General features: G+C 34.7%; 1 protein-coding gene across 1 annotated transcript in view; it reads left to right on the top strand.

The window, feature by feature from the left end:
- The window catches only part of NAV3 (neuron navigator 3), a 256,522-nt gene that overhangs the window by 222,945 nt on the left and 20,545 nt on the right, over positions 1-13,032 (top strand). Inside the window, exons 26-29 of the mRNA XM_077770208.1 lie at positions 2,676-2,773; positions 5,270-5,365; positions 5,635-5,803; positions 7,041-7,276. Coding sequence (XP_077626334.1) covers positions 2,676-2,773; positions 5,270-5,365; positions 5,635-5,803; positions 7,041-7,276 — 599 coding nt within the window. The remainder of the gene's footprint in view (positions 1-2,675; positions 2,774-5,269; positions 5,366-5,634; positions 5,804-7,040; positions 7,277-13,032) is intronic.

Genomic DNA, 13,032 nt, shown 5'->3' with positions numbered 1-13,032 from the left:
GCACATTCATTTCATCTAGTAGAGAGAGAAATTTGAAAAGCCTTCTTTTTTTGGTCATAATTTCATTGCATTGTAACCAAAATGGCAGATCTTTTTGTTCTTCTTTCAAAATATTGACAGAGAATCATAACTTATTTTCCATTAAGGAAACTCCACGGAGAACCCTTACCTCAAATTTGCTGTTTTTCATTGTTTTCTTGGAGTTGTTCCTTCAGATGATCATCCTATCAATATGTTGAGGACAGGAGGAGACCCAGAGTGAGTCATGATGTGTGCCTCCCACTGTCCAGAGAAGGGATTACAATAAACACCTGGACAGAAGGAATAGTGGTTAGAACAGCTGGTCTTATTAACCACTGAGGATAAAGTACTGTAAAGCACTATCTCTTATGGTCTCAGTAACCCAATGAAGTAGGGGCTGTTTGAGCCCCATTTTACAGATGAGAAAACCAAGACTTAGGAAAGAGACTATACTAATTTGTTCAAGATCATGCTACTAGTAACAGGTAGAGTTCATATTTGAACCCAGGTCTGGATGAATCCAGCATCTGAACTTTTCACTCCCATACTCATTTTCCTTTAAATAGTCATGTATGAGAAGCCAAGGACAGTCATTCATTCATTTACCGGTAGATATGTACTTCACTGGGGTCAGGAAGAATTTCAGAGTTCTGGCAGTTTTTAAGAGTAAGCATAACATGAAATGAGAAGCATGTTCCAAGGCAAACTTGGGCAGAGAAGTAGATCAGAAGTCAGATTAAATGCCTTGTTGTGGAGTACTAGGCAACTCATGAATTGGTCCTTACCCACCTCCGCATCATTCCATACTAGTCCCCCTACCCCTTGATCTCCATCCTTCTACCACCCAGAGCATCTGTCTGACCCTTGAGCACACATACCTCTTTCGTCAATGCTTCTGCATTTGTTCTTGTTTCCTGGACCTCTTTTCCTCAGTCTTTACTTGCATGGCACTTCTCAGCCACCTGGTCTTATCTCCAAACAGCACCACCTCATGGAAGCGTTCCAGGATGCCCTATCTGGGTAGAGCAGCCTCCCTTCAGTTACTCTATTTCACTGCCTCATGCCCTTTATTTCTGGCACTTAACACATTCCAAATGAGCAAGAAATTCATTTTCCTTCTCACCTTCTCACCTGAATGGGTATTCATTCCCAATGCCCAGCACAGTTCCTGCTATCTTTTAGCCTTAATAAATATTTTTGAACATTTATGAATATTTAGGACTAATTGAGCAGAATACTAAAGAGATAGATAATTTGATCACAAGCTACCAGAAATTTATATGCATACAACTAATGCAAGCCACTCAAACTCCTAAGAAAAATATCAAGAAGATTAAATGACACTTAAGAAAGAGTTTTGTTTTTGGCTGAGATAAGCAACAAAGTGAGAGATTATGAGGATGTCGATCTGGTAAAAATAATTAAATTTTGAGGAAGGAGATTGTATTTCATGTTTTTAAAATTTTAGCAAAAATTCATATTCCTCAAAATCTGTGAATATTTTATTGTTATGGTCTTAAGGCAGTTTTTTTACTCTTTCCTATGTGAAATTGCATAATCTTATTTAGGATAATAGAACCATTCCATTTTCAGAAACTATTTGATTAAGTTATTGTTTCTCTGATAGTACATTCACAGCCTCTGTCTATAAATTTAGTCACAGAAGTTTACTCCCCTTGTCACCAGACACGTGTTCTTTAGCACGTAACTGAGTTCCTTTTGTCCACGAAGTGCTATTTTCATATTAAACATGGCTCTATAATAACATTATTGTCAAAGCCATATTAAATGTGGCTCTATAATAACATTATTGTCAAAGCCGTATTAAATGTGGCTCTATAATAACATATATTTGGGGTAATTGATGTTAATAATTATCCAAATTGGACATTAATCTCATATGGTATATTTTGAAAATTAATCTTCAATTACATCTGAAGGCTGGTGCTTGAAGGTTAGCATGCTATATCGTGCTTCTGTAAGTCTTAGCTGATTACTAGAAATACTGTTTTCATTTTAAAACTATAAGCATAAAGGGTACAGGAGAGTGATAATTAATATACTTCCATAGGGAAGTATAATGTTATGGTTGAAATTCAGTAACAGTACCTAATAATTATAGATATAAGGTGAGCTGTAATATAGCTGAATATATGCCAAATGCTTGACAATAATTTCACTTGACACCCAATCTCCGCACCTTAGCTTTCATAAATTACATTGGTACTGAGCTTGGATATTTTAGGCTGGAAAGAAACCAAATGGCTTTTCAGTGTGTCACAGTTACAATGGTAACTGAATGTTACCCAGGTATTACTCAGATGTGTGTGCAATAGGAAAAGAAACCCCTTATTTCTTCATCTGAAGGCAATGGCCCAGTACGAGGTGAAGATCTTTGGAAGCAGAAATAAATTCTTGGGCTGAACCTTCAGTCCAACCACAGTAATTCATCTTCTTGAAAGTTGAGATTTTTCAAACCAGTTATGCTAGAATGGGAAGCAAAAAGGCCAAATATTCCCACTGAAAGATATAAAAACTGTGAGGGAGAAAAAGTATGATAGTAAACAATTACAAGCTAATGTGACTCTATTGTTTGTGTGTGTGTGTGTGTGTGTGTGTGTGTGTGTGTGTGTGTGTGTTTGAAAATTTGGTAGATATTTTGCTCGATGATGCTGGTGATACAACCGGACACAAAGATGGTCGCAGTGTGAAAATCATAGTCTCCATAAGCAAGGGCTACGGCCGAGCAAAGGTATGTTTTTAATATTAAATTATAAATATTACTAAAGGATGAGCATGACCAGGAATCAAATGTATTTTATATTTGAATATTTATCCCTGGTAAATATACTATCTGCAGTGTGTGTCTTGGCATTCGCTTAATATATCATAAAAGCATGAAAGTTAGGGATTCAAAAGAAATGACATCATCATATAGGTAGAAATATGTCTCGATATCTCATATTCATTCACTGAAGACAATAGTAATTGTCAACCACTCTCATTTCTATAACCTCAAAAAAGAATCATTGCTTTCTTTGACATAAGCATCTTGTCTAACATTCTTTTGGTGTCACCTATGAAATACAGGTGATATTTATGATGTGTAGTAACACATTACCAGAGTTATCAATATAGTCTTTGTACAAAGAAGAGACTATATGCTATATGAATATCCTAGACACTGGAAAGATACGTTTGCTGAACTTAGTATGACAAATCCCATTGATGCTATGTGTGTGTATCATTTATAAGCAGTCTTAGAAGTTAAGGCAAATATTTTAATTTTTCTGGAATTAATAATGGCCATCAGATTAACAATGTCATTGTGACTCAAGTCTTTTTTGAAAATTAAAAATATTATTTCAGGCTGAGTTTGTAGCTGAGTGGCCAAGAATACAAATTTGCAAGCATACAAATTTTTTCCCATCAAACAGAGAAACAAAAAATCCTTTGGAATTTTAAAATAGCTGAAGTATTGAAGTTTGAAAAGTAAGATAGCACTTGTGAATTTTTACACTGAACAAATATTCCAAGAATTCCAATGCCATGAACTTTCTGCTAGAGCTGTAGATTTTGGCTTGATTTTCCCAAATGGATCTTCATGTGAAAGATTCTAATAGTCTCAGGGAAGCTTAGGCTATCTCTAATTTAAAAGCAGCTGCTTACAAAGCATTGTATGAACATTTATTTTGACTGGGTTATACTAATACTAGAAAACAAGTTTGCTATTTTAAAATAATTCTAAGAGAGAATGGTTTTGAATATTGAATGGAGTTCTTGGGCTGCCATAACAAAATACCATAGACTGGGTGTCTCGCACATCAAAAATTTATTTTCTCACCATTGCGAAGTCCAAGATCAGAGTGCCAGCTGATATGGTTCCTAGTGAGGACACTTTCGTTGCGTTGCAGATAGCCATCTCTCAACATGTCTTTTCCTCAGTGTGTGTACTTGGAGAGAGAGAAAGATGGGTATCTCCCTCTCCTCCCCTTCTTATAAGGTCACTAATGCGATCATGAGAGCCCCATTCTACTTACTTAACTTGATTACCTCCTAAAGGCTCCATTTCCAAATATCATCACACTGAGGATTGTGGCTTTAACATATGGATTTGGGGGAGACACAAACATTCAGTCCGTAAGAGTAGTAAAAAAAAATCATGATGGTTTGCTGTGAATTTCTCAGCCTTTTCTGAAAAAGGTATTGACTTCTAACTTGGATTATATCTAAATAATGGTAATCATCATTTACCCTTATAGAGGTAAATGTTACAAATGAGGAAATCAAGGCTTCTTGATGAGATGGCTAAGTGACTTACCTAAAGTGAGGTGACAGATACTGTATGTTGTAGAATCCTTATCTTCTAATATATGATCCACTTGTTATTCTGCCACCTCTTAAGGATAATGCAGTTGGTGACTAGAACCAAGATTGTAACATAGCAACTAGCTAATTATATCTACTGGAGTCAAGATCACTATTTTACATAACCATTTCTAGTCGTCATAAGACAGGCTCCACTCAGACTATAAATCTTGAATTGTTTATTTGTCCAATATATGTAAAAAGTCCTCAAAATCCCATCCTACAAAAAAAGATAATAAATTTGGGGCCATTATTTGCTTGATAAAATGAGTCCTCTAGGATTCCCTAACATTTCTTTTTGTGAATTTCCTGATAAATTCAAAATGGAAACCATTTTGTAAAGATGCGAATGCTATGCTACTGTGGATAACTTATTTCTAAAAGCTGGATTCGATTTTAGATATGATCTGAATTAAAATGAAAAAAAAAAAAAACCTGAATCTTAGACTTAACAAAGGTCAGATCACAACATTAGTAAGATGGAGTTGTAGGGCTTGTATGAAATAGTTCTCTTGCATCTCTATCACCATTTCCCTTCTACCAAGCTGCATCTCTTCAAGAATGCACCCACTGCATTAAAGCAAAAGACTATTTCCCTATTACCAAACAGGTCATGAATCAGTTTTCCATACCTTACCACTTCATCTAATCTCTTTCTTTCTTGTTTTTGTTACTACTGATGTTACTTTGTCTATTTATTTGTTTAGTTAGTTTGTTGGGGTATGTTTTATTTTATACCTACACCATGCATGTCTGTTACAATAAAACCTATAGGTTTAATAAACATTTTGTCTTATTAGTATATTAATATGTTTTAGTAGGAAATGTAGTAATAAGACATATACTTGGGTTTTATTGTGTTTTATTTGTTCTTATTTAGGATCAGAAATCTCAGGCCTATTTGATAGGTTCCATTGGTGTTAGTGGAAAAACCAAGTGGGATGTCTTAGATGGTGTAATTAGACGTCTCTTTAAGGTAAGTTGTGCAAAATTGCCTGATATTAACTTTCACATGTTTTATTTTACATGGTTTCCTTAGCTTTAATAATGTAGACTTTGCTTTTCCCACCTCCATTTCAGAAAGTAAGGAAAGCTTTCTCTCTTTGTGCTGTGTGATATTAATAATTCTTTTATTGCCCATTCCAAAAATCTTGACAGCTAGCTTCATATCCCCATGAGTTTTGTATTTGTTGTAGATGAGCTGAGTCTCTGTTTTGACTTCCTTTTTTGTGTGTATCATTTTAGGAATATGTGTTCCGAATTGATACATCCACTAGCCTTGGTCTGAGCTCTGACTGCATTGCTAGCTACTGTATAGGAGATTTAATTAGATCCCATAGCCTAGAAGTGCCTGAACTGCTGCCTTGTGGGTACCTGGTTGGAGATAATAACATCATTACTGTGAACCTGAAAGGTAAAAAGAAAAGTGAAAAAGAAAAACACAACTGTACCTTTTTAACCAACATTTGTTTTTTTCTCTTTTTCTTTCTTTCCTTGATTCCTTCTTCTTTTTCCTTTTTTCTTCCTTTCTCTGTTTGCAGTTTCATGTCAAATTTTCATCACTTAAAAGCTATGTTAACCACGTTGATGGTTTTAGTATGAAATGAGACATTTATTCTTAAAACACTAAAATCTTACTAAAAACACCAAAATTCAAGTAAATGAAATTATTTGAGTTCTGGGATATGAAATTTTGAAGATCCTCTAAGACTCAAAAAAAAAAAAAAAAAGGAATGTGATTTAGGGAATTTCAGATTTCTAGGTTTTCTCCAGTACCATGTTTCACTTAAGGAGCATTCAAAGAATTCATTGCATATCCCAAAGTAATATATTCATCACTGTATCTTTGATATTAAAATATGTGTGTGTACCCAATAAATGTCCACTGGGGATAACGGATAGATGTTAAGAATCAGAAATAAGAAATTCTGTTTGCTTTGGATGATGTGATTAATTATAGGCAAATGGAATATCTAAAGTATACTTGTCTCCATAATTCCTTGCTCATATATGTTAAAGAGCCAGAGCACATCTACATAAACTGGATTAATAGAGGAATTTGCCAATATTTGATTTTGTGATTATGGTGCTTGGGTTAGTAAAAGGAGATACTGTTACTCTCCTTCTTAATTCCTTGCCAAATATCACAATTTGTATGCTTCAAAAGCTTGAGTGGTTGTACAGCTAGGATTTGTAATGAGAGATAGGAGAAAATGAAGAGAAGGAAAAAAATAGGAAGGAAAAGGGAAGAACATACACATATATTTTAATATTTACATTTTTTCTTAACAAAACTATCATCTTCAAAGGCAAGGCAAATATTATGATAGAAATTATAGTAATTCTTCCATTTCTCTCTGGAAACATACTTGAGAAACATGAAGTAGACAATAGAGCAAAGTCTGAACCAAAGGAAACAGCGGAATCTTTTCTTTCTTTTGGATGTTCTCTCTGCCTTATTACTGATTTTGTTTGTCTGTTTTATGGCTTACAATGGCAGCACATGGTTGTGAGATAGAAATATCAAGGAAAGAATTTTACAAGGCCTGCATCCCTATGACTCATAACTCTGTTGTCAGTTAACACTGTTTTTTAAATCCCAGCTTACGTAGAACAATAAGGCATCCTGTTCCCTTTGTCTCTTCCTTCAGGGGTAGAAGAAAACAGTTTGGACAGTTTTGTTTTTGATACACTGATTCCTAAACCAATTACCCAAAGGTACTTTAACTTGTTGATGGAGCATCACAGAATTATACTCTCAGGACCCAGTGGTACTGGAAAGACCTATTTAGCAAACAAACTTGCTGAATATGTAATAACCAAATCTGGAAGGAAAAAAACAGAGGATGCAATTGCCATTTTTAATGTGGACCACAAGTCAAGTAAGGTAAGTCACAAACTCCTAAGAGAACTGGCGTTATTTATCCATAAGTGCTTTAAGCAATTAAGCTGTAATATTGTGTGAAGCCCACTGCCCAATTTGAAAATGGAATCATAGCTATCTCTTTGACTAAAACTGAAATCTAGTGGATCACTAAACCCTGTTTTACATATTTGAGCAAGACTGCTATTGAGTAGCATTCACTTATCAGGCAATGTCACAAGCATTGGAAACATGCAGAAGAAAATAACAGTCTCTATTGTCCAATCTCTCTTAAACATCCATTTAAGAAGTGTTGGAGTAGAAAGAGATCAATGCAGAGTTCTGTAGAAGCAAGATGGAAGAATACCTCTTCCTGGAAGAATTAGAGCTTTATAAAAAGTTAACTTGACCTGGATCTTAATAAACAGGTGGGAATTAACTGGGGTGTTATAGCAATGGAGATATGGGTATGATTAGAATAGTCTAAGCAGAAATTCTGTGAACAGCAGTTTGCTTACATTATATTTCTATTAGGATTTCTGCTTAGGAACCTTGGGAAACTGAACCATATTTCATGTTGCCATCAACTAAGTTTTAATGTACCATAATAATCAGCTTGAACATGCTCAGCCATTAAATAGGCATGAGAAAGCTATAAAACCTAGCCAGCACTTTCATATATTATGAGTAGAATAAAGAATCCTAAAAGGAAAATAATTAATATATAACATATTCCTAACACTAGAATATTTTTCTATAATAATTAATTACTTTCTCAATCAGTTCAACTGAAGCTTCTCTTCGGAAACTGCATCTGTTATAAGCAATAACTTGATGGAACCCCATGATACTGGGTCGTGTTATTTTTCCAAAGATAACCTGGTTCAGTGATCTAAAGTGACCCAGTCTCTCAGAAACTTCAGACCTACAAATTTTCAGAAATGAATACAACTCACAAAAGCCATTGGATTCTTGAAATAAATCAGACATATAGCTTAGTAAACAAAACATTCTTAATGGTATGAACAGCTACATACCAACAAACTGGACAACCTAAGAGAAATGGAAAAGCTTTTAGAAACATACAACTTGCTACAACTGAATCAGGAAGAAATGGGAAATCTAAATAGACCAATTACTAGTAAAGAGATTGAATCAATAATCAAAAATCTCAGGTAGAAGAAAAGCTCAGGACCAGATCATTTCACATGTGAATTTTATCAATCATTTAAAGAAGAATGAATACCAACTGAAACTCTTCTGAAAATGTGAAGCTGAGGGAATATTCTAAAACTCATTTTATGAGGCCAGCATTATCCTGATACCAGAACTAGAAAATGACACCACTAGAAAAGAAAACTACAGGCAGTGTCCCTGATGAATATAAAGGTAAAAATTCTCAATAAAAATACTAGCAAATCAGGGGCACCTAGGTGGCTCAGTCATTTGAGCATCCAGCTCTTGGTTTCAGCTCAGGTCATAATCTCACAATTCATGAGTTTGAGCCTCATGTCTGGTTCTACACTGTCAGTGCACTGTCCGTGCAGAGCCTGCTTGGAATTTTCTCTCTCTCCCTCTCTCTCTGCCTCTCCCCTTCTCTCTTTCTCTCCCAAAATAAATAAATAAACTTAAAAAAAAAACTAGCAAATCAAATTCAGCAGCACCTTAAAAGGATCATTCACCACGATCCAGTAGGATTTACAGCTAGGATACAAAGATAGTTCGGTATACAGAAATTAATCAGTGTGGTATGTCACATTAATAGAATGAACGAGAACAGATCACATGATCATCTTAATAGATGTAGAGAAAGCATATAACAAAGTACAACATCCACTCATGATAAAAACTCTTAACAAATTAGGCATCAAAGAAGCACATCTTAGCATAATAAAGGCCATATGTGACAAGCCCACAGCTAACCTCATATTCAGTGGTCAAATGTTGAAAGTTTTCCCTTTAAGATCAGGAACAAGACAAAGATGCCTACTCTCATCACTTCTATTCAACATAGCACTAGAAGTCCTAGCTAGAACAGTTAGGCAAAAAAAGAAGGGGAAGAATAAAAGTCATCAGAATTGGAAAGGAAGAAGTAAAATTGTCTCTATGTGCAGATGACATTTTATATAGAGAAAATCCTAAAGACACCAAGAAGGTATTAGATCTCATCACTGAATTTAGTAGTTGCAGGATATAAAATTAACATACAGAGACAAGTTGTGTTTCTATACACTAACAATGGATTTTCTGTAAAAGAAATAAAGAGGCTGATCTCATTTATATTAGCATCAAAAACAATAAAATATTCAGAAATAAATTTAAAGAGAAAAGATCTCTGCTCTGAGAACTACAATGCACTGATGAAAGAAATTGAAGAAGACACAAATAAATGGATAGGTATCTCATATTCATGGATTGGAAGAATTAATATTATTAACGTGTCAATAGTACCATAAGCCATCTGTAGATTGAATGCAATCCCTATGAAGATTCCAGTACATTTATATAGAAGTAAAAAAAAGCCACTCATAAAATGTATATGGAACCACAAAAGACTCTGAATAGCCAGAGAAATTCTGAGAAAGAAAAACAAAACAGGAGATATCACACTTCCTAACTTCATCTCTACTATAAAGCTATAGTCATCAAAATAGTATGAAACTGGCATGGCAACAGACATGTAGAATTGACAGACAATGAAACAGAATCAAAACCCCAGAAATAAGACCAAGCACATACCATCAACTAATATTGGATAAGGGAACCAATAAGACTCAATGGAGGAAAGACTGCTTTTTCCACAAATGGTGTTGCGATAATTAGATATTCATGTGCAAAAGAATAAAACCAGGCACATATTTATATTACTCACAAAATTAACTTGAAGTGCATTAAAGATTTAAAATAAGACCTGAAAATATGAAACTCCTGGAAGAAAACACAGAACGAAAGCTCCTTGACATGGATCTCGGTAATGACTTTTTGGATAGGACACCTAAAGTACAAGCAACAAAATAAAAAGTAAACAAGTGGGAAAACATCAGGCTAAAACTGTCTGTACAGCAAAAGAAACAAAGTAAAGGCAACCTACAGAATGAGAGAAAATGTTTACAAACTATGTATACTGATAAAGGGTTAATATCCAAAATACAGAAAACACTCATACAACTCAATAGCAAAAAAAAAAAAAAAAGTTGATCCACTGGAAAAAAAAAAAAAAAAGGACAAGGGACCTAGATAGATATTCTCCATAGAAGATATACAAAAGGCCAATGGGTACATGAAAAGATGCCCAATATCACTAATCAGTAGGGAAACGAAAATTAAAACCACAGTAAGTTATCACCTTATGCCTGTTAGAATGGCCATCATCAAAAAGACAATACTAGTGCCATACAGAAAAAGGGACGCTTGTACACTCTTGGTAGGATTGTTAACTGGTATAGTCACTGTGGAAAATAGTACAGAGGATCTTCAAAAATATTAAAAATAGTACTTCCATATGATCCAGCAGCTCCACTTCTGGGAATATATGCAAAGGAAATGAAAACACTAACTCACAAAGGTATCTGCACCTTCTCATGTCCACAGCAGCATTATTTACAACAGCCAAGACATGGAAACAACTCAAGTGTCCATGGAAGGGTGGATGGATCTAAAATAAATGGAATATATAATAGTGGAATCATAATAATAATAGAATATTATTATGCATAAAATGCATAAAAATGAGGAAATCCTACCATTTGCTACAACATGGATGGGCCTTGAAGTCATTATGCTAAGTGAAATACGTCATAGAAAGACAAATACTGTATGATCTCACTTATATGTGGAATCTCAAAAAAATAAAATTAACTGAGGCAGTGGATGGAGATATGGAAATTGTAGGAAAATGATTAAGAGGTACAAATTTCCAGTTATAGGATAAATAAGTACTAGTGATGTAATAAGCGACATGATGACCCTGACTAACCCTGCTGTATGATAGATAGGAGAATTGTTAAGGGAATAAATTCTAAGAGTTCTCATCAGAAGAAAATTTTTGTTCTTTTTCGTTCTTTTCTTTCTATTGGCTGTATCTGAGAATAGGGATACTAGCTGAACCTATTGTAATCATTTCACATTATGTATAAATCGAAATATCATGCTATTCATCTTAAACGTATACAGTGATGTATGTTAATTATTTCTCAATAAAAAATGTTCTTAAGGAAGTAGTTTTTTAAGTCCCTATCATGGACCACCTGCGGGATCTAGGTCAGATTGCTGACTTTCCCTCGCCATGGTTTTCCCAGCTGTAATATGGTCATGGCAAAAGCCAAGTGTGTGTGTCTGAGTGTGTGAGAAAGAGAGGCAGGGAGGGGGAGAAAAAGAGGGGAGGGACGAGAGAGAGAGTGGGGTGGGGGTGGAGAGAGAGAGGGTGAGGGAGAGAAGAATTAAGAGAGTGAGGGAGGGTCAAAAGGAGAAAGATAGAAATAACAGTACAAGTAGCAAACCCAATCAGTATAAAGGTTGCCTGTAGTTATTAATTATATAATTAATGTAATTAGCTTTCAATAAATATTTCTTTCACAAGTACAGACGCATACAGACACCACCCCCCAGACACACACATAGACCTTTGTTCAAAATTGTCTTATATGTAGTTTAAAGGAGAACAGTGATGTACACAAAACATGCTGGCATCTTCTTAAAGTTAAATAAATGTTGTAGCACATGGATTCTGAATACTTCCTCGGAACTCAGCACTATTCAAATTGTGGTTGAACCACCCATTCTCATTTCAGTTAAGTAGAGACAAGTAATCTGAGGCAGAATATTTGACCCTTCTCTCAGCAGAAGTAGGAAGAGCACAGTTTGTTTGCTCCAGTCTACATGTTTAATGCCTCTTGTGAATTCTGGGTCTCCTCAGAACTTTATTTAAAAAGCATTTTACCACCGGTCTTTTTCTTTTCAGCCAAAATGATGAAAGGATTATGTCCCTAGCCATCCTTGGTGTGTTCTTTGAATTTCCCCCAATGTTGTTTTGACAGAACTCTTTGGAAGTTACTTTCTTTATGAAAAAAACAAACAAACAAGTGGTGAAAGGAGAACAGAGTTATTACAAGTCCTTTAGATAAAGTTGGTGGTCACTTAAAATCAAGTTTTGAAACAACTAGAGTGACTTGGGCTTCACTAGGATATAGTTTAACATGGTATGATACAGTCAATTACTTTCCACTAATAAAATGTATACTTCTAAAATTACTTACACTTAATTTGCACTTATAAAATTTGCCTCACCCCCAAACCCAGTTATATATAGGTTCTTTTTATTCAGTTAGAAAATGTTTAGTGCTTGGAGATGTTCTTAAACAATAATATTATATGAATGTGAAAAAAAATTTTTGAGCAAATATTACCAACATTCTTCTTTCCTTTTTGTTCTGAATAAAATCACTTGTGTCATTAATGGGTCAATTTAATGTTTCTTTTTACAAAATAATGAAAAATAAAGCATTGCCAAGAGAATGGAACAGAATTAATGATGCTAGGAAACAGTAATAGGAAAAACCCATGGAGAAGTCAGGTGGCATTCGGCACCAAGAAAGTACAAAACACAAGTAACGAATGTTTATTGTTTCTTTCTGTTTGAAAAATATGAATGAGCTGTCGGTAATGCTGGATACAATTGTTGCTAGAGAATTTAGCCAGTTCTTGCCAAGTGTTATCAGAGAATCCACAGTGGTTTTTGTTTGTTTGTATTGCTTTTTTTTTTTTTTTTTTTTTTTTTGGGT

This window comes from Crocuta crocuta, unplaced genomic scaffold (assembly GCF_008692635.1).
Source record: "Crocuta crocuta isolate KB4526 unplaced genomic scaffold, BGI_CrCroc_1.0 scaffold317, whole genome shotgun sequence".
Classification (NCBI taxonomy): Eukaryota; Metazoa; Chordata; class Mammalia; order Carnivora; family Hyaenidae; genus Crocuta; species Crocuta crocuta.
The sequence above is the reverse complement of the archived record's forward strand: the minus strand, read 5'-3'. Positions and strand labels throughout refer to the sequence as shown.